This window comes from Danaus plexippus, chromosome 15 (assembly GCF_018135715.1).
Source record: "Danaus plexippus chromosome 15, MEX_DaPlex, whole genome shotgun sequence".
NCBI lineage: Eukaryota > Metazoa > Arthropoda > Insecta > Lepidoptera > Nymphalidae > Danaus > Danaus plexippus.
In genome coordinates this window covers 4,478,903-4,503,455 of record NC_083547.1, presented here as the reverse complement: position 1 = coordinate 4,503,455, position 24,553 = coordinate 4,478,903, and the positions used below count along the sequence as shown (strand labels likewise).

Sequence of the window (24,553 nt, the reverse complement as noted above, 5' to 3'; positions counted from 1 at the left end):
AGCAAGAACCTACAATATTCATATTTAAAGAGAACTTATCGTCTATGCGTTATATCTTTAGATAAATAAGATATAATTTTACAATAATATAATCACATAATCCAAGTATAGTAAGCAACAATGATTGTGTGTGTATTCATATATTTCTATTTCCACGTTAAGAATTTATAAGTTGAAATGTATAGAATAAATTTACCAGACACGACACAGTATGTAAAGCAGTTATCTGTGCTACTAGTAAGTGAATAGCCACGGCTTGAGGGTCAAAGTTTAGCAATCAGGTTTATACCAGTTTTATTGATATTTTTTTGTCATAATATATGTACATTAAAACTGAAAATATATGAAAAATTGCATTGTCCTAAAGCATGTTCAATTCATCACTTTAAGACTGTCTGAGTGTCTATTTTCTGGAGTTTAAACTTTGGACAGCTGAAGTCTCTAATGTTTTAAGAGTTGACTTCCAAATTCAAGTTGCATTTGGCTTGGAGCGACAGAAAAGCTTTGCCTTCTATTGTTATCTAGTGATTTGTTATATCTGCTATAACATGAAATATAAAAACTATTCGACTTTAAGGAAATAAAGTATCAAAACTTCAGAAATCATTCAATAAAGTATATTTTTAGAAAAATATACTTTATTGAATGAATGAAGATATACATAATTTATGTATGTTTCGATAAACGTATAGGTTCTTAGTAGTTCATATAATGTGTATCTTTTATTACGTTTTATTTTCAGTTTCACCTGTATATGTGAAGAGTCCACAGATCGATGTTCGTGTTTGCGTCTCTCTAACGCTAGACTATTCTGCGCGGGCGCGCTGCGTACAGGCGTGCTGGCAGCTGTACTCCCCGACACAGCGGTCACGGGTTTCAACTGGGCCACGCTTGCGTCCGGGGATACTACCTCCTCAGTATTAGCTATAATTTAGGATGACAGTCAAATAATATGTAAGAAAACATTTACATAAAATGAACTACAATAATAACAATAAAGTTCAGAATAAATTCAAACATCAATGAATGATAAAATATGGAAGTCTATAAAATAAAACGATAAAACACAATATCGTCTACATTCCATTTACGTTGTGTATTATTATTCTTGAAGATTTACGCTCTGAAAGGTAAAAGGTTTTATTTCATACAGATCTCTACGCTGCAGCTAACTGCTAAAAAAATATCAATTTAAAATTAAATTTGACGGGCAGTCTAACATTAATAAATAAGGATCAAACCTACCGCTACCTTATCTCTTGTACGAGAAATATATTTTAAAACGAGTAGCCATCTTGATTAGTCCGGCAGTCAGATACAATTTATTGCAGGAACCCGTATATGGAATCGATGCACTATCGCGAGTAAAACTACACGGAACACTGAATTATGTGTTCCATTCTTGATTTGGCTTTAATTATAAATAAGAAAGCTATCTCTAATAATATAGTAGATGACGTATTAATCTTTCTCATTATTTTATCTTACTCGTGAGTTATTAATAAGATCTTATAGTTGAAAAAGTTAGAGTTAGACTATCGACTATATTAATTAGACAAAAAATAAAAAATACATCCTCTGCTATTGTAAAACTTTGAACATAACTTTTTCTCTATTGATAAACAAGAGAGTTTATCTAATAAAAGTGATGTTTTCCACGAGATGGAAAGCACTGCTTAATGAAACTTGAGAATGTCTAACAATGAGTGACGCGGTTCATTGTAAGTTGATCATAATTATCTTTGATCTTTTGCATGTTATAACTCTCATAATAAAGAACCTCACAGCTTACTGTATAATGAAAAAAAAACTGTATCTACTTATATGATTTTCGAAAGTTCGTTGTGATAATCTTAAAACTTTAATAAGTACATTTTATAAATAAAAATATTGTAAAATTACTATAAAACGCCAGCGTCAGTAGGTATGCATTTCCGTTTAAATTTTATTTATAACAAATTTTAATGAAAATAAATTTGTATCCGTTGCAGTAAAAAATCTAATTACTATCTCCTATATCAAAATCTGTTGTTAGATATATTCAGCAATAAGACGTCACGGTCTAGTTGCAATCCGAGTGGGCAGTGATCGACTACAAGCAACGTATACCTACATTGTACATGTACAGTTTTAAGTTAAACTTGTATGTTGGAGGCTTTACTGCATGCACGAAGTATAATTCAAATTACGTTACATAGCTCAAGAATGTCGCAAAATTAAATAACCTTTGCAAATACGATTTATACGTCATCTGTTGTTTCGAATTGCACTGTAAATTGGAGCTTTTCAATCAGTTTGACACAAACTTGTTACAGTCAAACCAGTTTTGAGCATTTGTCAGCCAGCTATGCCATTGTCTTGTTGTTTTAAGTGCATTGTTGAAAGATATATGAAGTTGCGAGATCTTGAATCGTAACGTAATAAGTTTAACTATAATAGACAAGCATATAACAAATGGAAATAAAAATTTATTTAACTTCCATGGAATGGGACTGATAATATATCTTTCGGATATAATTGATATTTTGAATAAAAATCCCTTACTAGTTCTCGTATAATCTCTATTACAATTTTCTGTAGTTTATGTGTGAATCGTCGGTCTAAGCATGAACATTCGAATTTTATCATACACAACTAAACGATGTGAGTATAGAAAGATTTAGTTTTTTTTTTTTCTTAAAAGTGAGCCTTAATAAGATACGTTATATGAATTATTATTTTCACATTTGAAAATATAACATACTCTTTGGAGTTTGATCCACTGGCGGCGGAGGTGGTGGAGTTGTCGCCCGGTGTGCATGTGGCGGAGGGGAGAGACATCTCGCATGTGCTGCCGTGCCCGCCGCCGCGCTCGACACGCGCACGCGCAACGCACGCGCTCCCGACACACCCGCGCCGCACCACTCCTCAGTAGGACGACATCCGCTCGAAGGCCTGTTCATTTAAAATATATTAACACACAATTTACTTTAAGGTTATAAGTATATGGGGCTAGTTGTTGCATAACTTGAGGGTCAATTACAAGGTCTGTACTTTGTTACCCGCTTACCCGTATTGCTATAAACTTGAAAAAACCTATAAATTAAAAAAATATATATTATTTTTTTAAAATAACCAACTTATTTGTTTTAGCCAGAGATATTTTCTTAAAGACTCTATTGGAAAAAATTAAATGATCAATAAATTTAAATTGTAAACAATTTTTCATGAGGATATTTGATGAAAATGGTCGTTTCGGAGTAAAATAGAAAGAAATTTTTAGCTTGAAGATTTTTAATTTTGGATCTTGCCAAACCAAAAAAAATATAATTTTCCAAGTTACAAATACTATTAATGACTATCATGATAAAACTTATATGAATATTTTCAACGTTTTATTTTTGATCTAAGGACTTAAAAAAAAAATTCAACATAAATAATTATCTTACCTTTTCAACAGAGAAAGCGTTTAAAATAATAAAATCACTAGAAATTTCATTAGCGTTTCTACCTACCTACCAATAGCCGAGTTTCTGGCGCCGTTGTGCAAAGAGAAAACTATTTATTTTCATTCCAAGTTCGATAGCTCAGCGAGAAATAGTCGTATCGAAACAAGAAAGAAATATAATTTAAGATAAATAAAAAACTCATGATCCATAGCCTAGTCAATTAGATCAGTTTTTAAGTCGATAAACCAAGAGAAAAAAAAAATAAAAAAAATCCTTAAATTCTTTAGGATCGAGCGATCCAATTTCGTTAGATTTTTTTGTCTCCAAGTTCGAAAAATTAGTAAATTTTAGACAAGGATAAAAGGATTTGAAAATACTCTAAAAATGAATGTTTTGGATCCTTCAAATTTTTCATTTCATATGTTTAATATCGTTTTTTAAGTTTAGTAACAATTTTAATAAAAAAAAATAATTTTGTACACCAATACCATCAAGCCTGATCTTTTCCATATAAGTAAAGGACGTCTGAAGCCCAAACATACACGAAGTTATAATATCGATCTGAAAAATTAGAAATATCCCCAGGAGTGTCTTCAGCAAAGCTATCTGAATATTTGGAAATTAGTTGTTATATTCAGACAAATATACATATATATATTAATAACGGGAATTATACAGTTACTCGTTGTAATTCTACTCTAGACCATATTTATACAGACCGTGGTGTTTATTGCGCGACATTTTTTCTGTTAAAATAGTAATCTCATAAAATACTAATATATAATTTTATAATATACACTTAGCATGCTCAATCGAGGTAACAAAACCATTATTGTGCTGAAAGTTAAATACATAAGGAGGTTAAATGTCTTTTAATCAAGATATGCCCATAAGCTTCAACAGCCAATGATGCACCTGCCTCAATAAAATTGAATCTGAAATGACCGTAATATAAAGCACATATTCATGATTACGAATTGCATTTAATGCAAACAAGAATGCACTCGAATACATGGTTATGTTCACATCAATACATGCATTGAGGCTGAAAAAAGGTTCAACTTATTCATCTATACGTATAAAAAAATAGTTATCGAAGATCGAACGGGCAGTTACCGAACTCGAGAACTGCCTATTTAATTAAAGAAACAGTTTAAAATATAGCATAAAGGTAGTAAAAGGAAAAGCGCAAACGATATGGCTTTGTACGCTTGATATCGCAGTGCACTTTGTTACAATACATACATATGCGGTTTAATAGTACAAAAATTATATCACATAAGAAACACGAGATGTCAAAGCACATCCATTATTCAGTATTCAACTATAAGAGCAGATGCTATAACGGTCGATAGATATTGGCGTGTCGAAGGTGGTCGGGCGCAACCAACACGCCTAATCTCTGTAATGTCCTATCGTTTCACGACTGCATTACAACTGTACTCTGTCATACTTTTGTATAGCTTTATTGTTTGTGCAGACTATTAAGGTTTTATTATATCTGAGATATTAATGTTTATCGATTGATCAGTTCGATGAAACGTGTACTAGCAGTAGCGGATTTCTAAACCAATAAATGCTGTGTAACTGCCAGTAGCAAAGTACGTTCGGATAGATATTTTGACGTTTGAACGTTAGTAACATAAATATTACTGAACAAATACACGAGGTATACATTTTATACATTTCTGCATTATTCTATTTACGTTGTACATAACTTTAAAGTAGATAGTCAATAGTTTATACTTATTAAAATATGATTTGGCACAGTAACTCCTTTTTTTTTTGGTAATTATTCCTGGTATTTATTGTAGGTTTTTTTTAATTAAAATAACGTAACAATATCTATAGGATCCCAACAATATTTTGGGTTTTTTAATTAGCTTATGCCTTGTTGCGGTGGTGCCTATTATGAATATATAATGGGAAGGTTTTTTTTTACAATGTAAGCGATTTCTTTTAATATAATATATATGTAATGTTAGTTTCTATTAGCAGATCAAAACATTCTACAGCACAGTTTTATAGCTGGCAACGTTAAGTTGGAAAGTTTTAATATTCTAAACATTGCTTAGAAGAGGATGGTTTGATGGACTACACTTTACTACACACTGTTTCGTTTATCCAGATAACGCTACTTTCATGTACTTGCATTTAAAATTAACTAACATAACTATCCACTGTATATATAACTATTTGAAGATTGATATTTTACGTCTTAAGTTATTTGCTTCTTGTGTGTCGTTATCCTAAATTTATAAAATATAACACACTTTTTAATTATTATTAGACACAGACTTATCTTTGAATCAGGTTACGTAATTAGCATATTAAACCATTTTGGACTATCATTATTGGTTTTCGTGTTGATTATAACTATAAAACTATGGTAAAATCGTGCAAATGCTTTTCTTAGATTCCAACTCAAATTCTATATTCTAATTCTATTTTTATAATAACAAATTGAAATCGAAAGCTGCATTAGGTACCTGGTATCTGAGTTATCAAGCGGTAGTTAGCAAAAGTATAATTTATACGCATGAGAACGTTGTGACGCAACGCCGGGAAGGAGATCATTAGCTTGAAATTGATAAACATTTACTATTCGACATAAGCTCCTAAAAATCTAAGATAATTTTATCAACAAAACATAACAACCGGTTACTTCACTCTCACTTCAAAATCATTTTATGATGTTTCAAGACAAAACAGTTCATTCTAAAACAAATTGCCCCGGCCGTGTGGAAACATACTTTCGCTTGTTCCATGCAATTCAAAAATATTAGGTAATTGAAAAACCAGTTTTATTAATATTTAAATTCGTCTATATTAAGTACAAAAATTATGAAATCTAGAAATGTGTAATACTTAGTAAATTATGTTAAAAATATAAAAAATACAAAATATCTTGTCTTTTTTATTATGTTTATAAATTAAGGATACTTTTAACGATGTGTAAAAATATAATTACATTTTGGACAATTCGTGAAAGCGGAGTATCCTCGTTTATAATTTTTATATACTGTCGTATTTGACTGCAACCGACACTTGTTAAATTGAAACGTCCAATCCCATCAAAAATCAAGAGTTGAGATCGGATTACAATTTTGACAGTCTTAATTGAAAATGCAATATATTTTATTAAATATCACATAACTGTACGAGATGATATAATCTTTACGTATAAAAAGGTGACTACGAAGTACATTTATAATATACATATGTTTTTATAATTTAGAGTTTGGGACGAGTTACAATTCTTACTGCAGGAGGATTTCTTGGCCTTGACTTTTAAACAACCCAATAATGATGTTAAGAAAACATCGGTGACATAACTGACTGACTCATATTAATTGTTTATCATTCGATGTTTAGTGGCCGATGGACAGGAATAAGAACAACTCAATAGGAGAAATGAATATTCATGTAACGCTAGTTGATACAGCGTATCCAAATGGCCTTCAAGAGCTCTGTATACGCAATGTCAGCCAAGCATGAAAGCAATGTGATACAGACCAGAGCAAAACAAAATGACATACAATTTTCAAACTTAAGTCCACGACGTTACTATGAACGCAGTTCACTATAAATATCTAATTTAATTTAATATAAATACGTATTTAATTTAATTACAATTTTATAATTGATATTGGTGAATTGATCTTTAGTTATCTTAACAGTACTTTTGGCTTGAACGAAGCTTATATTATAAAAAATTGCGGGTAATAACCTCGTTTTGTGCATATTTGGTTACTTTAGGAATGTTTTGGTCTATATATTTTGTATTATTGACGAATTCACATCTACAAGCTCGAGTTTATTTGTTTTTTGTTTGTCAAATCAGATTAAAAATAAATTACATGTTATTTTGAAATTATAAAAGAGCTACATGATACAATTGCGAAATGAACAATCATTCTAATTGCATTGCTAATTATTTTGATAGAACTGAGTGAGAGAAGAAAGTAACGACAAACCATGGTTAACTTACGTAAGGAATGTTTTATAAAAATATTAATATACACAGCTGTTCTCACGGAAGTTACGGTATTATAAAAAAAATACTTCTAAAAACAAATCAAAGTAAGTTAAAGTATTTTTCCGTTACTGTGAGATAATTGAAAGTTATCAAAAAAGTACAATTTAATTTAAGTTTCAGTTTTTCATAAGCAGTCAGATTATTTCCTCCTTTAGAAATGAAATGATTTCAATATAAATTTTTACGATTGAATAAAGCAAAGAATAAAACAATTATTATTATTTCTCGTTTATGTAAGAAATTAGTTTCTAGTTTTTAAGATATACGGAACTGCATTAATAGATGTTACAAAGACAGAAGCTCGCACGGGGTCGTCGACCATACAACAATCAATTGTAATCTAGGGAATCGTGGTGTAATTAACACGAATATTTCCCGCAGTTGCGTCTTTGCATCTAAGTGTAACAAAATATATTTATGTAACATACAGTCTCAATCATCTTTTCATAATTACTTGCATAAAATAATTAAAAAAATTGCTATTTCTCTAGTGAGATAATATAATTTGTGCAATGGATTTATTTTTACAATAAAAATACAATGCTTTCGTGAGAGATTAGAATTCACGACTGAGCACTTGTAATTTGAATATATTAAAATGAAGCAACGCCGGTATCGGGGTCGAAATGTACGAATTTATAACTGGTATATACGAGAAATTAATTAAGAACGACTAACCGTTTTCTCCAGTCTTGTATGAAACTCCAGTCACATTGGTCATCTTCATCGAGCACGGTCGCCTCATTTTGGTCAACATTGTTTCCATGCACAAGTTCAACTAATTGACGTGCTCTTTCGAAGTTACCTTCAAACTCAACAACCAGAAATCCATCGGAACTAACAGTCTCATAGACGTCTTTTTTGTAAGTGGCATCATTAATAGTCACTACATTAGTGTCTTCATTAATATCGTCATTTTTGATTTCAGAATAAATACCTTCCGGAACTTCAATTTCTGAAACTAATTTTGTCCCTCCTCTGTCAATTTCCTGACTTAAATGGAAGTTTTCATTTTCAATGGACTGTTTATTTGCATAAATTGCTTCTTCTTTATGCTTGATATCCTCTTTTCGAATTGCGGAATCTTCTTTAAGCTCATTAACTTCTTTCTTCAGTTCATTGTGTTTCCTAATAATGGAATCTCCAAAATATATAACTACTTTGTTATTGTTTTGTGTAATTTTATTACTTAACCCTCCATCAGGAACAGGGTTGCTATTTTTTTTCAATCTCTCATGGGATAGCCTTTCTGCTAATTCGTCATAACAGGGAGGTCGATGGTTGTACATTTTTTTTTCACATGAAGCTTCTTTATTCGAGGACATTTTCTTTTCAACACTTTGATATATTGGAGGTCTACAACAGTCGTCAAGTTGCGTTGGCCATTGCTTTGGTTCGCTATAAATGTGTTCCAAAGGAGAAGGGGCTCGTCTTAACGGAATATATTTTTCATGAATATTTTTGGAATTAGTCATTTCATTTTTTCTAAAATTCAAAACGGATCTTCTCAGATTTGAGTCCGGCGCCTCAATACTAGTTATTTTTTTTGAACGAGAATTGCCCAGAAGCTTAAAGACTGGTTTGCGCTCCATTTGTTTAACACGATCTGAACTTGGAGCTTTTCGCAATACGTAAGGACCAGAATCCTCAGATGGTTTGAGATATAACTGTTCACAGCTTGTCGACTTGTGGGGTGAAACACGAGTTTTCGGAGCTGCGATCGGTTCCCGGTTCTGCCAATGTCTCACAGAAAATCTAGCAGCTCCACGAATGAATTTCATAGGCTCCCAGGCTTCAGCTTTTTTAAGTATAAAATTGTCACACATGTTGTGTTTCGCGGGTGGTTTCCGACCGTCTGCGGCTTGACACGATTGTAATTCACGGCAAAGAAAGCAAGAACAACGCGCAGAGCACAGCATGACTGCGCGAGCGCACCGGCCGCACTGCCGTAAACCGATTCACCAACAACCATTGTCAACGCCCCGCTACTAACGCCTCTTACCTACCAACACATGACTTACGGATAAGCCGATAGATACCGTTCAAACTTGAACCATTTGTGTTTAATCATATTGTTACGGAAATGTTTGGCATAATGTTAACCCTTGTAATTTTCAATTAATAAAAGTTGAGAAAAGCTTTTCATCTAAAATTTGTATTATTGTATCGCTTTCTCCTGAATTCTATTAAATTTAGGCATAAGCTTTATATAATATTCAGACGAATATTAGTACATTAGTATCATTAATGATAGTGTAATTTTATAAGCTTCTGAAGCGGGTCTGCATATTATCAGATACGGGGTAATGTATCCATTAATGTGTAATTCATTACACGTGGGATCATCAACGGGTTGAATGAAACCATAGTGTGCAAGTACTTTGCTAAATATAGAGATCACTTTAACTCTGCCGCAAAAGTACTGCATCCGATGTTTCGATTACTTTATGAAGCTTGTCGGTATCTTTTATAAGTGAGATTTAATCTCGAAAAATATATGTCTTTTGATCTCATGCCAATAAATTCAGGTAATACTGAGTAAAAACTTACGTGCTTTAAATATTTTAAGATCATGCTAACTCATTTTGAAAGATATATAAGTAGAGGTTGAGCCAATTCACAAAAATATATACGTATTACATTTTGTTACTAACAACTATTGTACTAATAACGATATATACGTTAAAGTTAGTAGAATTTGAATTAATTGACAATTTAGTTAAATTTTTTTGGTCAGTACTTCAAACTTATTATTATGAATTAATAATTATAACATTGATCATAGAGTTAATTAGCATAAATGTGTAATTAAAAAGTTTATTAATCTATTAAAATACCAAACAAAAACTATCGAAGCCTCTTTACAGCAAATTCAAGTGTTACTTGCATATTAGAAGAAGCTTTACTGGATTGTTTTTGTCAAAGCGTAAAGATTTTATGATTATATTATATGTATGAAATATCTCTTTCAATTTATTTCTATCCTCTTCTATTATTATTTTAGATTTCTTTTTACTAATCCCGTCTGCAAGAGTAAGTATTAGTATTTGTAAATAATTTCAACTCGCTTTAATCGATATTAAAGCGTCTAATGAAACAGTTTTAGAGCTTTGAAAAACAAATAACTGTACTCTCTTTATACACAAACATCTGAACGCAGTTTAGTTTTAATGGCCAAGTATATAATGTACTTGCAAAACGTATTTATTTAAAGAAAAGTCTTTGGTATCAATATTTGATAAGTAACATATCTCTGTCTATTTCAAGAAAAAGTTTTGTCAAGGAATCCTTGAAGATAAAAAAAAAATATTTTGAGAAGAAACAAATCGTTGATAAGGTCTCAAATAGATCTGTATAAAAAAACAGTTCTGTCTAACTTTATCTCATATTTATGTATATATTTGTATGCCTGTTTAAATTTCCTTATTTTTAACATCATTTCTCTGATACTGGAGATAATTGAATTATACCAAAGCTCTTAATTTTATAATGAAAGATAAAAAAAAATCTTCCATAACAAGGCTTCGTAAGGTCCCAAATAAGTAATTCAAGAATTTCAAAGGAGGTTAATAAATAATGCTGTAATTAAAAAGAGCTGAAACTGTTACTTTCTTAAAGTTATTTGTCTTAAGTAACACTTACTTTCGTTGCATAAAACACCAACTCCCAGTATTGTTCGCGATTATTACAATTAATTCCCATCCCAACGATGAACAGAGAAAGTTAATTTTCCCACTTATCTTTAATTATATGAAACTGTTTGTTTGTCACTAGATTTAAATTCTACAACCTTTATAGAGAGTAAACCAGAGAGCTCCAATCATATCGATCTTTTCTAAACCATTATTTATTGATGACGAAAAAAATTTATTATATAATTTTTTCATCAGGACTTTGATAGTGTAATTTTAAATACTTGGATAAAATACAATTTTCTCAATCTGTGAATAACATTTAACTTTTCAAATATTTATTTTTATTGTATTTTCTTAAAAATTTCAATTATCTTATTTTTAAATTTCCCCGTCATCAGCTTACTGCTGGATTCTAGCTTCAAATATTTGTTCTCCTTACAATAACATTCTGTAGGCTCACATTATCAAGTTTAATTTGTACTTATCATTACCTTTAAAGTTCATAAAAACTTTATTGCAAAAGTTAACTCAACTTCTATAAATGGGACATAAAATTCGGAACGGGTCCCAAACACATTATATAGTCATTTGTGATCTTGACTGCCGGATGACTCCAAAAAACCGTCTTCAAACAGGATTTATCGGTTCCAAAGAATTTCAGAAGCGTCCGGTTCCAGTTAACGTATATAATGCAAATAAATTCTTGAACAGATTTAGGGGAATGCAAAAAATGTTGGAAAATTTGTACATTAAGAAAGTTATGGATACTCAATTTACCTGCTAAATAATAAGATCTAAGAATTTCGCGAGTATTATTCATTTACGTCGGGTTATGTAGTTTCAAAATAATAAAATCCGCGTAGTATATCCGAAAATATATTAGTTTAATTTACCTGCTTAATATTTAAATAATTATGAAGTTTAATGCATATTTTATTATTTGAGCTACATAAAGATTTTTTTTTCTCCGAGCTTTTATTTTTACTTTAGCAACACTTGATTCTGGCATCTGTTTTGAATTTCTAAATTTAAATTTATTTTGCCTGAAATTTTTTTTTTAATATTTCATATGTATATGAATATCCCTTATGAGATCTTTAATAACAGTTTTATTTGATTATGACCAGAAAACTGTCTTAACATAATATTCTATTAAACGAATTATTGTTTTCAACTTTCTTAGAAAACGAGTATTAGACGAATAAAATTTAATTACAGTTGATTCAATTCGTCGTATTTTTATACCGCCGTCAAAATGCCTCCGAAATTGGAGAAACATCATGCAAAGCTGTTAATCTCCTAATAGCCCACGGGAATGTATCTCAATGTTATCGTGTCGGAGAGACAAATGTCCACTAATTGGCGAGTCAGACGGGCCGCTACCCGGTTATTCTCAGTGGCTCAATTTTCATCGTTTGCACTTTATTTTTATTTCGACAGTGATGGGGTTTTAAACATGTCAATTAAAGAAAATATTTCGCAAGAGAATTAATCAGCTCGGCCGACAATTAAGTTAGTTGAAATAAAAGATAAATAAAATAATGAGATTTAAGTTTTGAGTATTATTTAATATTTTGTATGAGGTTTATGAGCTTAACATTACTCACAAACAAATTTATTTTACTTGAGTACTTATTATTTTATCACGTCTAATACTTTCATCCATGCATAGCATGTAGCTTTATATCTGGCCTAGGAGAAGGGGTGAAAAGCAAAGAGATCGGTAGAGCAGCCGACACTAATAAGCCAATGACTCGCTTGAATATTTGTTGACCCTATCAGAGTTAGATACAGTAACATTTAAAAATAAACAAAATATTATTTTTTTCATTTTGACTCTGACTTTTCATGTGTTCATCACCTTTTCTTATTTTAACCAATATATTGTAAAACATTTTTTCGACATTAAAACTGAGTGGAAATCTAAAACCTGAAGAGAATCAAAATCCTCCGTAAATCAAATGTTAGGATACTGATAGGTACAACGAAACCTCTATTTTGTGACATAATAAGTTTAAGGAATTCATCGGAGCCGAAGTCTGACCGTCATCTAGTCCGGAATTTTATCCCCTAGATTATAATTTATAGTTAGTTTTAGAGAGTTACGCTTGCTCTAAGCGCCATGATAAACGTCCCTAAAACCTTAGAAATATTGCGTGCTGTTCTTGTTAAGTGGCCTGAACGTTTCAACTATTACTGTCAGTGTAGACTACTTCAAGAAATATTTTTAAAGGTTTATATCATGGTATAACCCACTATAGCTTAATATATTATAATAATGATACGATACAACAACAAAAAAATGTTTTTCTTTTAACAATTTATGACAAGACTATTTAACTGTCATATCAAAGCAAATACTTCATCTGTTAGGTTTAATTAATTTAATTCATATTATTTTGCGGTATTAACCAGCAAATGTGATCTTGATTTTTGTTTTTAATACTCCGTATCCTAATATACAGATATAAATTGAAATTTATATGTTCGATTTTTAATATCATCCTTATTTTTAAATTACAAAATTAATGTAAGTGAAAATTATTAAATACTACGCTTCGATAAACAGTTTCACACGCATTGTTTTTCCGTAAAATCATAACACACTTTTGTACAACCATAAATCCTCATATTAAAGACTTGGTACAAGAGAAGTAATTTATATGCGATGTTTGGCTGTCGCATTAAATAATGTGTAATTAATTATATTATAATATATATAACCCACTTTCCCGTTCCCTTCTCCAGAGTCACGAGTTCGTCAGTAGCATGCGCCGGGTCGCGGTGTGATAAATGTCCTGACAGTCTAACGGAACGGATTCCTTCCAACTGACCCATATAGCCAGCCTTTTTATATAAACTAGTTAACCCATTGGTGACTAAACTGCAGTCTTTCGTATAAATCCAATATACATATATATAGATAATAATTTTAAAAGAATGCGTTATATTTTAGGTAGATAGAGATAGAAAAAATGATTAAATACCTTATTCCTAGTGTTTAAGAGAGTATGCTAAGAAATTATATATATGTGTGTGTGTGTGTGTGTGTGTGTACGTAACCAAAAATTTTAAGTTTTTGGTATTGCTCTAAGCATGTTATCGTAGTTTGTTGTCCAAACAATTAATAGTTTAAACAAAGTTACTTTATTTTTATTATTACTACTTAAGTGTCACGCTTTTGTATAGTACTCCCCAAACACTTTTCTTGCTTCGACTAAAAAACCTTATGTTGTGTTAGTGTGATGCCCAACATAACATTCAAAGTGCAATAAGTGTCAGCAGTTATTCTAATGTAATAGTCAAAATAATAGAGGCATTACCTGCGTGGTTTAGGTCTCAGTATTTCATGCGGCGCGGGCTGCCTGCGCGGAGGCCAAGCGGCGCAGGCGCAGGCGCGCTCGGCCCCCGCCCCCGACCCCGCGCTCACCGCCACCGCTACCGCCGGCGCCGCCTCACTGAGCCTGCGTGCATCCTCACTAGAAACACACAATATATATTCATTCATTATTAATGAACAATGGTAAAACTAAACACTGAGAAGTCGAAAACAATCGACAAATTAATGCTATATTATAAAAATGTAGACTGTAAAAATCTACTACTACAATGTTTGAAAAAGTAGTTAATAAATATTGAACATCCACTTTTAGTTACATAGCCACAAAATATCTGAGGGTATATAAAGGACAAGAATATACTGACGTTCCGATTAATCTTTAGCTACTGTGATCATGATGAAGTTGAAAATGATGAAATCGTAATAGAATTTCATTTATATTATATTAATAGAAATAGAAAAGTCTAATAAAACTTACTTTAACATAGAATGAATCTGTTGGTAAAAAAAAATCTTGAGTTATGACATAAGGTGGCGTTACAACCCTGGCAAAACTAACACAAACAGACAAGCGTTGAGCCCTTCAAGGAGGTATTTTTACTTGCGTGTCTTCGTATTCACCCACTTCATACAGTTAGAAGTCGTTGGACTAACAGCATATTTTGTCCAAACAACCGAAAAATGACCTGCGGTTTATAGTATTCTATGACCTAAAAAACTCAGGTCTGTCACCAAATAAAAATAAATTTTTCATAATAGACATGTAAATCAAAATATCAAAAATAAACTTCTAAAATTTAAAAGCGTCAAAATCTAATACTAAACCAATATCTTGTTGAATCGAGCTAACCTATTTAATTAGTAGTTACATTAAAGCAATCTACCTCTATATAAACATTAAACACGAGCCACCATTAAAATGGGTAATATATTATACCTCACAATTTACAAACCGTTTGTCGTCGAGCACTCGATAACCTAATCGGTACAAATACGGTAAGACTGGACGGAACCCGTGGAGCGGCATTACTATCAAATTGCTTGCGCTCTCGACAAGAATCAATGTATACATTCCTGTTAGAATCGTTGCTAGTGAATGGGATGCTTTAAGTGGATCACACTTAGAACTGCCAAGATGGTAGAGGAATTTTTATATCTAGTTTTTGCTTTGTAATTGAAGAATCGATACGATTTATTTATTATCACCATACTCCATGACATTATTGACCATAGAGATTTTTTTGTTGTTAACAGTTTATTTAAGACGTTTATGACACTATTAATCCAATTTATAGCTTCGAGTTATTTGAGGAAAATCGATCGAGAAAAGGTATAACTTTCAGAGTTTGGGTTTTATTTATTTTTATAACAGAAGTTTTGTTTTTGTAAATAAACTTATCATAGAAACGGTTTCTAAAATTTTGTAATTTAAGAAATAGAAGAAAAAAATAAATAAATATAAAAATTTAGATAAATTATTGACCTCATCTAAACACAACAAATACATTAGGTAAACTTATGCTTGTAAATAAAGCAAATAACGTGTGCAACAATTATCTTAAATAATGACAATTTCGAAAATAAATAGATAGTTTAAATGAGACAATAAACAGTATTTAAAAGGATACAATACTATTGTTTTGCATTCTATATTTGTTTTAAATAAGATTGTACGAAATTGTATTTTTTTTATTCTAAAATTATGATCAAAAGAGATGCTATTAAAACACATTACCATGCAGTTTACTACAACATGAAAATAATTTATTGATGCCTAGCTATAAATGAATTATGTGTGATTTATTTATAAATTAACCGAGTGAGTATAATATTCATTTAGATTTATAAATCCTATACTAATAAAATATATTAATTTAATGAAAAGTACATAAATATACGACAAGAACGCGCACGACAGCGTACCCTACTTGTAAAATTAAACAACTTCCGCTGCAACAAAAGTAAGACACATTAGACATACTATGCCTTTTATGTACATGTACAATTTAGTAGGTCTGTCTATAAACCAGTATGAATTAATACAAAATCTAGAAGCTATTTCAAATAATTAAGTATTTTACATATACACCTAATATTAATATCATTTTAGTGTTCTTTATATTAATTATAATAGACAGTTATTCTGTGAAATAAATGTCTGAGAATCTCACAAGTCTTAATAGCTTTATCTGCTTTATATGCATCCGTATTTTATTGTACTTACTGTGTCATTACTTACACTTAACCACCGAGAATGGCTAAGCCTACGCTTTTTCATTTTGGTTTTATTATTAAGAAGAAATCGTTCATACGGTACATTACACTGGGCTTGGCTTCCTCACACACCCAGCTTATCGCTTACACAAAAATGCATATTCAACTATTTAGGATATCTTAATGTAGACACATAAATATGCATAAAAATAAATTCTTTGACATATTGTTATAAAGAAACCAAAATAAATACATATGTATATTTAAAACCATACATAGAATTACTTAAGAAAATCTTAAGGAATCATTTATTACATTTAACTTATGTTTATTTTTGTTTATTTTTTACATATTTCAATAACAGCTTCTTAGCAAGGCATGTCCACAATAGACCTGAACATTTTGTATAGTTTTTAGGTCAAGGGTTAATAGTGATAGGTGCTCGGCATCCTTGAATTAAATTACAACATGTCGCTATTTGATGACACCTCGTAATAGGTCGTCAGTAACAGCATTCCGCGCCCGAGACTACAAGACTAGCAAAAAATAACACTTTTCCTTTTTAAATGTCTCTTGCTTTTTCATTAGATCTTAATAGACAGCTGAGGAGTATTTTTACGTTAAACAGTTATTACCTCATATAACCTTAATTGGATTCTTAATTAGCAAAAAGTTTTTATAACAAAAACGTGATTAGTTTTCATAATGATGGTGTTGAATAAAAAGAGGATATTGCATACGAGAAAAACACTGATAAGAAATAACAATCTCTCTATTTTTTTTTTATTTCTTTAAATTATTCCTTACAACACGCATACAGGGTTATTACACTGATTACAATAATAGTAGTAAATTGTTCCGAATGAAAATAGCCAAGTGGTAGGTTGTATAAAGAGTTACAAACTAGGTTCTGACATGTAACTCCTTTAAACAAGGTATTTACGTGACTAACGTCGCATTTTGTAAACTCGAACTGCATTAAAAATGGGGTCTAATGATTAGTTCACCACACTTCTCTTAAGTTTTATGCCATTGCTAATAATGATATGAAAAAGATTCGGTCTTGAGATACAAATTATAATACGTATTTAGATGTAAGTGAATTGATTATAAACAAAACGGTAAAGATAACTACTAACTTTAAACAAAGCACAAACAGTATTGTAATGTCGAAGCGTGGTACCGGTAGCCGGTCATTAATCACGGGAACAAAACAAAGATTATTCGGTGCTGGTCGCGCACCCTGTTATTACCGGGATAATTTGTCTCAACCGAACTTTTTATACGCGCAATATTGTTGAAGTCCCTTTTTAATCTTCTCAAAAATCTTGTACAATTCTCAAAACAATTTATTGTCTCGGAAATGTTGGAATATTTTTTGTAACTTGATGAAATTATTCATATCATGGCGTTGTACCGCAACAGTAGAATCAAATTTATCGGATTTTCCGTAGATTTTGCAATAAGTGGTACGTGAAGGTATATTCAACTATTCATTTTATGGTTGCATTGAAATCCAGCTCATATTTTTCATGTATTTAGCGTCTCTCAACTATATCTCATAGTATTTAAGGACATTCGAATGAAGATTCCTTTCTCGTAACAGGAAGTTTTTGTCATGAAGAATAGTTAGGATTTCGCGAACAGTGCTGCTTTCTATAAATAGACGTAGTCCATCTAAATTATTGATTTAAATATATATTTATAAAAAAGTATGTTTTAATGCAAACCGAAATTTGCAATTCTTCTCTAAATATCATGTTAAAAATACTTTAAAATATTATCATTTTAAAAGAACAAATCTCGAGTTTTAACAGCAGCAAAATTAATTTAAATGTAAGGTACATTTAGATATATGTATCTAGTTAGTGAAAATTATATACGTGATTGAAAAAAAAATCAATCACATTTTCTATTATGTGAATGAATTGTCTGTCCATTATATGATAAAAAACGCTAATCTTTGCTTTTTATAATTATTTACTTTACTTTTATTGAACGCTAATTCTCTGCACTTCTTTCTTTTCCAATAAATATACAAGCGGTGCACCCGTTAGCCCTAAGGCCATGACTTCTGAAGGCTCAACTTTCTACTTATATACCTTTTTCGGCCTGAGGCCTCACATCCGAACGACTTTTCTCTTGCCCCATGCCCTGTTCACAATGCGCTGCCTATAACTATAACGAAACGGGTTTAAAACAACCCGCTCCATGTTTTTACAAAGGTTGATGCACTAATTTGGGTGTGTCTAATTTTTGAACGGACCCGGCCCTCGCATTCGTATGAACACTATAATTGAAGTACCTCTAATTTAGGAACATTATAAATAATGACATTCCAGTAACATGTGTTTTGATTAATAATACTTTATAACACAGAGATACTGTTACAAATATATAGGAGGAAATACCGATCTATATTATAGTTCTACCGACAAAAATGGAACACATTAAAACTGTTGTAAAAGTCCAAAATCTATAACACAAACATCATAACCATAAACAATAAACGGGCTTCCATTAATCACTACATTCGAAGCTATTAAACCAGTCAGGAGGAAGCTACTAGTTTTTATCGAAGTCGAAAAGCAATGTCGAACTAAAGTCACAAGAGCAGGTGTTTCCATACAAAAAGAACGCCAAAGCTCGTATCACTTGCCCACCCCGCTCTACCTGACACAATGGTATCCGAAAACGATTAAAAAAATACATCGATCGACGATTTATGGCTCTTCTTTCACGTGCCAGGCATTCCTCGAGTTTGTGTTATGGAGTGCAGAAAGACATACTTAACATGTATTAATTAAATAAATCAGCCTGCAAAATAATAAATAAAAATTCAAGTATTTTTCTTTTGATCACTTATAATTCTTTCATTCAGATTGCTCTGTTGATTGTTAATTACATTATTTTGCAGTATAATTAAAATATACACTTACTATTATTATCTTCAGTATATATTTGGAAAACCACAGGCCAGGAAGGAGCTCATTTCAAACCGCAATCAATTTAAGATAGAATGTCACCACTAAAATAAATCGTTCAGCCAATGTAGGTAGATTCTGAATACAAAATTAATTTGCAAATCTAATGTAAAAGTATGGCTAATAAGGCTTGCACAAATATTAGAATAACAGAAATAATATTAATTTTATCTTAACGATAGTAAGAACATGCGTTTATTTCACAGGGCGTTCACTTTCACTATTGTATCGGTTTTTCAACACATCATCTTATCTAGAAACAGCGAGACTATAAAGCATGTTATAACGACTATAACGTAACGATTCATTGCATTTAGCTTGCTATTTGCATGTTCTCGGTTCCGTGTTTTGTAACTTAATCTTCATCTATTCAGAAATGATATTTTCGTCATCATTAAAACATATGATGCTATCCTAGGTTTCTCAGTCATTCTTCACCCCTTGTTAGATTGTATAGTACGTCAATCGTAATAAATTTTTACATAGACGTATTCAAACGTAACTTAAAACATTTTTACGTCATATTAGTAACTCGTGTATCCTAAATCATTTTGAAATTACTATGCATTCTCATATTTGGTATTATTTCAATGTTACGCTATTCAAAGTAGTTATTTGCTGTAAAATAATTTCCTGTGTGATTTACAATTCCCATGTCCATACATTAATGTAGTCTTGGCGACATCTTTACATAAAACCAAAAACAATAACGAGCTGTCAGACGAGTCTTGTTCGCACTGAAATTAACTGTTTTCATAGGAAATAAATTGTTGATAATATAATATAAATACTACAGAAAGCGATAAAGTAACTTTATGTACAAATGACAAGTAGAGAATTCTAAATACAATAATGAGATGACATCTAGGAATTCGGAAGTAATTTGCATTATAAAAACTTGTAAAGTTTATACTTTTATGCAATTAAATTCACTTAATACTTCCTTACCAATATTATACCATCAACATAATGAATGAGAAAAGCTCATAACTAAAATTTACATGTATTATCTTACCAATATTATACCATCAACGTAATGAATGAGAAAAGCTCATAAGTAAAATTTACATGTATTATCGGATGTTTAAAATGCATACTAAAAGCTAATACATTTACAGAAGGCGCAAGTCGTGTAATTTAGGACGATGCTCTTCACCTTTAAAAGAGATATGATATGATGCATGTAATAAAACTTCCGTGATGAAAACAGGCGCGTGCTCAAGCATCGTGACGAATTCCAGATGCATTCGCCCCTCTGCCACCGGGTTGAACACGAATCAGAAGAGATATTACGAAGACATCATGCATTAAGACCTATAATTTATATTTACTAGATCTGCCCACGGCTTCGCACTCTTTGTATTTCGAAGGCGATATTAAATAAACTTGGAGATAAACACATATTTATAAATTTAAATAGACAAAGAGTTTAGATTACTTTTTCTACATTCTAAATTTAAAACTTGCGCCCTAATAATTATTTAGACTAAGTTACATTCTAATTACATACCTCTTATGTTTTCTGTGTATTTCATTTAATTTCATCATTATCGTAGAATATTTAACAGAATTATTAAATAAGAACGAAATGTTACTTGAACGATTTAATCAAACTTCTTGATAATGTCAAATATTTGAAACAGCTTCAACAGAATGTATAGAAAAAATAATTAATGTATTTCGTCGGCTTGTGTCTAACAAATAGATTTTTTTTTAATTCAATGTATAAAAATTTATAAATGTATAAAAAAATTGGAATAGTTTATTGTTTTTATAGGTTAGCCCAGTTATAATAATATTGCACGTGCAAAAAAATAAATTCTATACAAATCATAGAAATTCCGAGCTTGATTTTGCTTTATATTATTTAATTTTGGGAAGTATAAACGACTCCCAAACATTAATTAACGGACATTGATATAGTATTACGCGAGTTTTAAAACATTTCCCATAGTTTACAGATGAGAAATTAAACTTTTTGAATTAAGCAATCTCCGATTGTACTTAACCGTACTTCACGAAGAAAACAGACTGGAATTGTATAACATAATTTAATGTTGTCATTGAAAGCCTTAACTCTAATTTTACAGCATAGGTCGCACGGAATGCCTAAGTGAATCTTTATGTTCATTATTAAGTGCGGTCTGTTTTAATGTTATTATCATTTTAAATTATTTTATTATCCTGTGTTCAGCTTGACATTTCAGTTTTTTTTTTTTTATAGTCGGTAATTTCTGCCAGTGTTTTATTTATTGAGCAGAATAACTTTAATTAGTATTATGCATTGTGTCATAATATAAATTCTATGGTCCGAATTACTCATTTCTACTCATTAACAAATACATAATGTTATAAAATATGTTTAAAATAACTTATTCCAGGAACAAAGTTTGTTCCGCAAAAATATATTACAGAAAAAATTCCTAATTTCCCTCGAATAATTTATGTTATTATAAATAACATAAAAGGTGTAGAAATGCTTAAGGCTGACTTTTCAAGAGTTATATTTGCTTTGCTGGAATGCCATCAAATCATTACTCATGCACCAATTAATGGGTTCGCTAACTAGATTGGTTGTATGTTGAACTCAACCCGTTATCAGTTAGCAGTTATCCGGAAGTTATCATTAAAAATCCAGTTACGTAATAGGAGTTCAATTACATCTAAGTTGTTAATGATTACTTGTTGGTAATAAGAGATAACAAGCGAAAAAACCAATGTCAATATGTACTCAATAAAATAAAAAAAATAATTTATAATGTTATAAGCACTTACTAATTCAATATAACAGTTACAATGTATAATAAATTTATATACTATAGCATTAACTCATAGAATTTCATTATGGTAATCGTCGGACTATTTGCTATTATTTGATATTATGAATTCTAATAAATCTTCATTCACAACTGTCTCTGGCAAGCATTTATTTCAAAGGAGACAAGTCAATATATCGCCAGGCGACAGATACAGCGTATATGTTGAAGCGGGAACACCATAACCCGGGATAACCTACGATATTAGGTTACATTTATTTCCCACTTGAATTGTTTTGAGTAAATTTCTGTTTTGTTTAAATGAATTAAATAAATTATAGTTTTGTTAGATTAAATATATCATTGATTTATAATTTATATATATATATGTATAAAACTTTTTTCTGGTTTGTTATAACGTTATTGACTACTGTAAGATTTTATATAAAAATAAATTATTTTTTGTTCTAGACCTTTTTTGTTATTCCTAAAATAACTTACATCTTGTTCGAAATAAATGTAATTTATTTTCTTTATTAATTACACATAATGTTTGTTTGTTTTTTACAAATAGTTTTAATAACGTACATCACAATGATTCTCATATTGATATGAATTTTATTTCAAAGAAAAAATATGGTATATCAAAGAACTTAGTACAGTAAAGTTTTTTTAACTAAAATTATTATTGATTAGAGTTATTATTCGTTGTTATTTCGCTTCTTTTATTGAATATATCAAAGAACTTAATCGAGTAAAGTTTTTTAAACTGAAATAATTTTAGAATAATTTTAGAATTTCAAATAACGCCCGAGATCGAATCACTGATAATGATTTCCATGATTATCGAGATATTTTAGATAATTAATTATAAATCAGAGTTGTTTCAAAGTCAGCTCACTAACCAGTATTATGAATAGCTTGGACTGTTCATCATTAAAATGAATCACACACTGGGAATGCGGTTTAATGGGACAAATAACATTAATTTCTCGATTCACCATAACACAATACATCAGAGAACAATAAGACGTTTTAAGACAAGGCAGAAATAAACTCAAGTTTTGGTACAACGTTTATCTTGTTGTTATTTCTGTAAGCAATATAAAATTTTTTTAACTATACCTATGTTAAATGATGTAAGTCAATGGGTAATTTTGATGAGGTACGTGTAAATTTTATAGGGAAATAATATCTAATAATTTCATTAAATTTATTTAGAAATTTATTTTATTATTTCATCGTGATTGTCTTAAGCAATCGCCTTTATGGATTTCCTTGGAACTGTTAAATCATGAACAGTTGTATTTTGTTACTGCAAGGCCTTTATAGAGAGTTTATACCTATCTATTTGCTCTCCATTCCGGCAATTATTGCGTAAGTAATTAAGAGAACAAGTGATTTATCGAAAGCGGTCAGAAATAGTATTTTAATTATCTAGGCAACTAAAAAATACGTGATTGATTTTTTTTTCTTGTAATATTAAGAACACACATCAATAAAATCTTTCAGAATTTGTTTATTTAATTATAGCGACTGATAAGCTCATTATAAAAAACATTCTACCAAAATTGATTAAATTATATTTAGCCTAAAAATATTCTGTCAAGTTAGTATGAATATTTAATAGATGGAATCTCATAAGCAGTGTGAACTTTTGGCCTCTAGATGTTAGTTGAGTAGGACAAAAAACTTATTAAATGTTTGAACTTAAAATTTATATGTCATAAGTCATATGTTGGTCTGAGGTTACCATCGTTTGCCGCGCTTTCAATATCATTTGATGGCACGAGCTGCGAAAATATTCATATGCATTTTAAGTTAAACGTATTATATAATCTGTTAAATGAGTTTATATTCTGTTTCCAACCTCTAAATCCGAAATCTAAAAACCAATACGTATACACCGAAAGACTAAAAAACAATAATGTGTCAATCGTAACGACCAAAATTATTTAAAACTACAAAATAAAACCATATACATTCTGGACAAGCACTGACACGGCGCTTCCGTCATAACAGACGCGTTATAGAATAAGTTCCAAATTATATGTCATAGCATTACCTAGCCATCCATTCCAGAGATAATCACAAACACTGCACTTAAACTTTTACTTTCCGCACGTACGGGGACCCGCTTCCGCCGCGCTCGCAGCA

General features: G+C 30.6%; 1 protein-coding gene across 2 annotated transcripts in view; it reads right to left on the bottom strand.

Annotated features, from left to right (window-relative positions):
* Positions 1–24,553, bottom strand: part of LOC116766334 (ankyrin repeat and BTB/POZ domain-containing protein 3) — a 37,275-nt gene extending 12,722 nt beyond the window's left edge. The window contains exons 1-4 of one of the 2 annotated variants that reach the window (XM_032656163.2): positions 24,462–24,553; positions 14,426–14,581; positions 2,744–2,934; positions 749–924 (exon numbers count right to left, since the gene is read on the bottom strand). In XM_032656163.2, the coding sequence (XP_032512054.2) occupies positions 749–924; positions 2,744–2,934; positions 14,426–14,581; positions 24,462–24,469 (531 nt within the window). In that variant the 5' untranslated portion in view covers positions 24,470–24,553. Of the gene's footprint in view, positions 1–748; positions 925–2,743; positions 2,935–8,145; positions 9,409–14,425; positions 14,582–24,461 lie in introns of those variants that run through there. The other variant, XM_032656162.2, reaches the window with a different exon arrangement.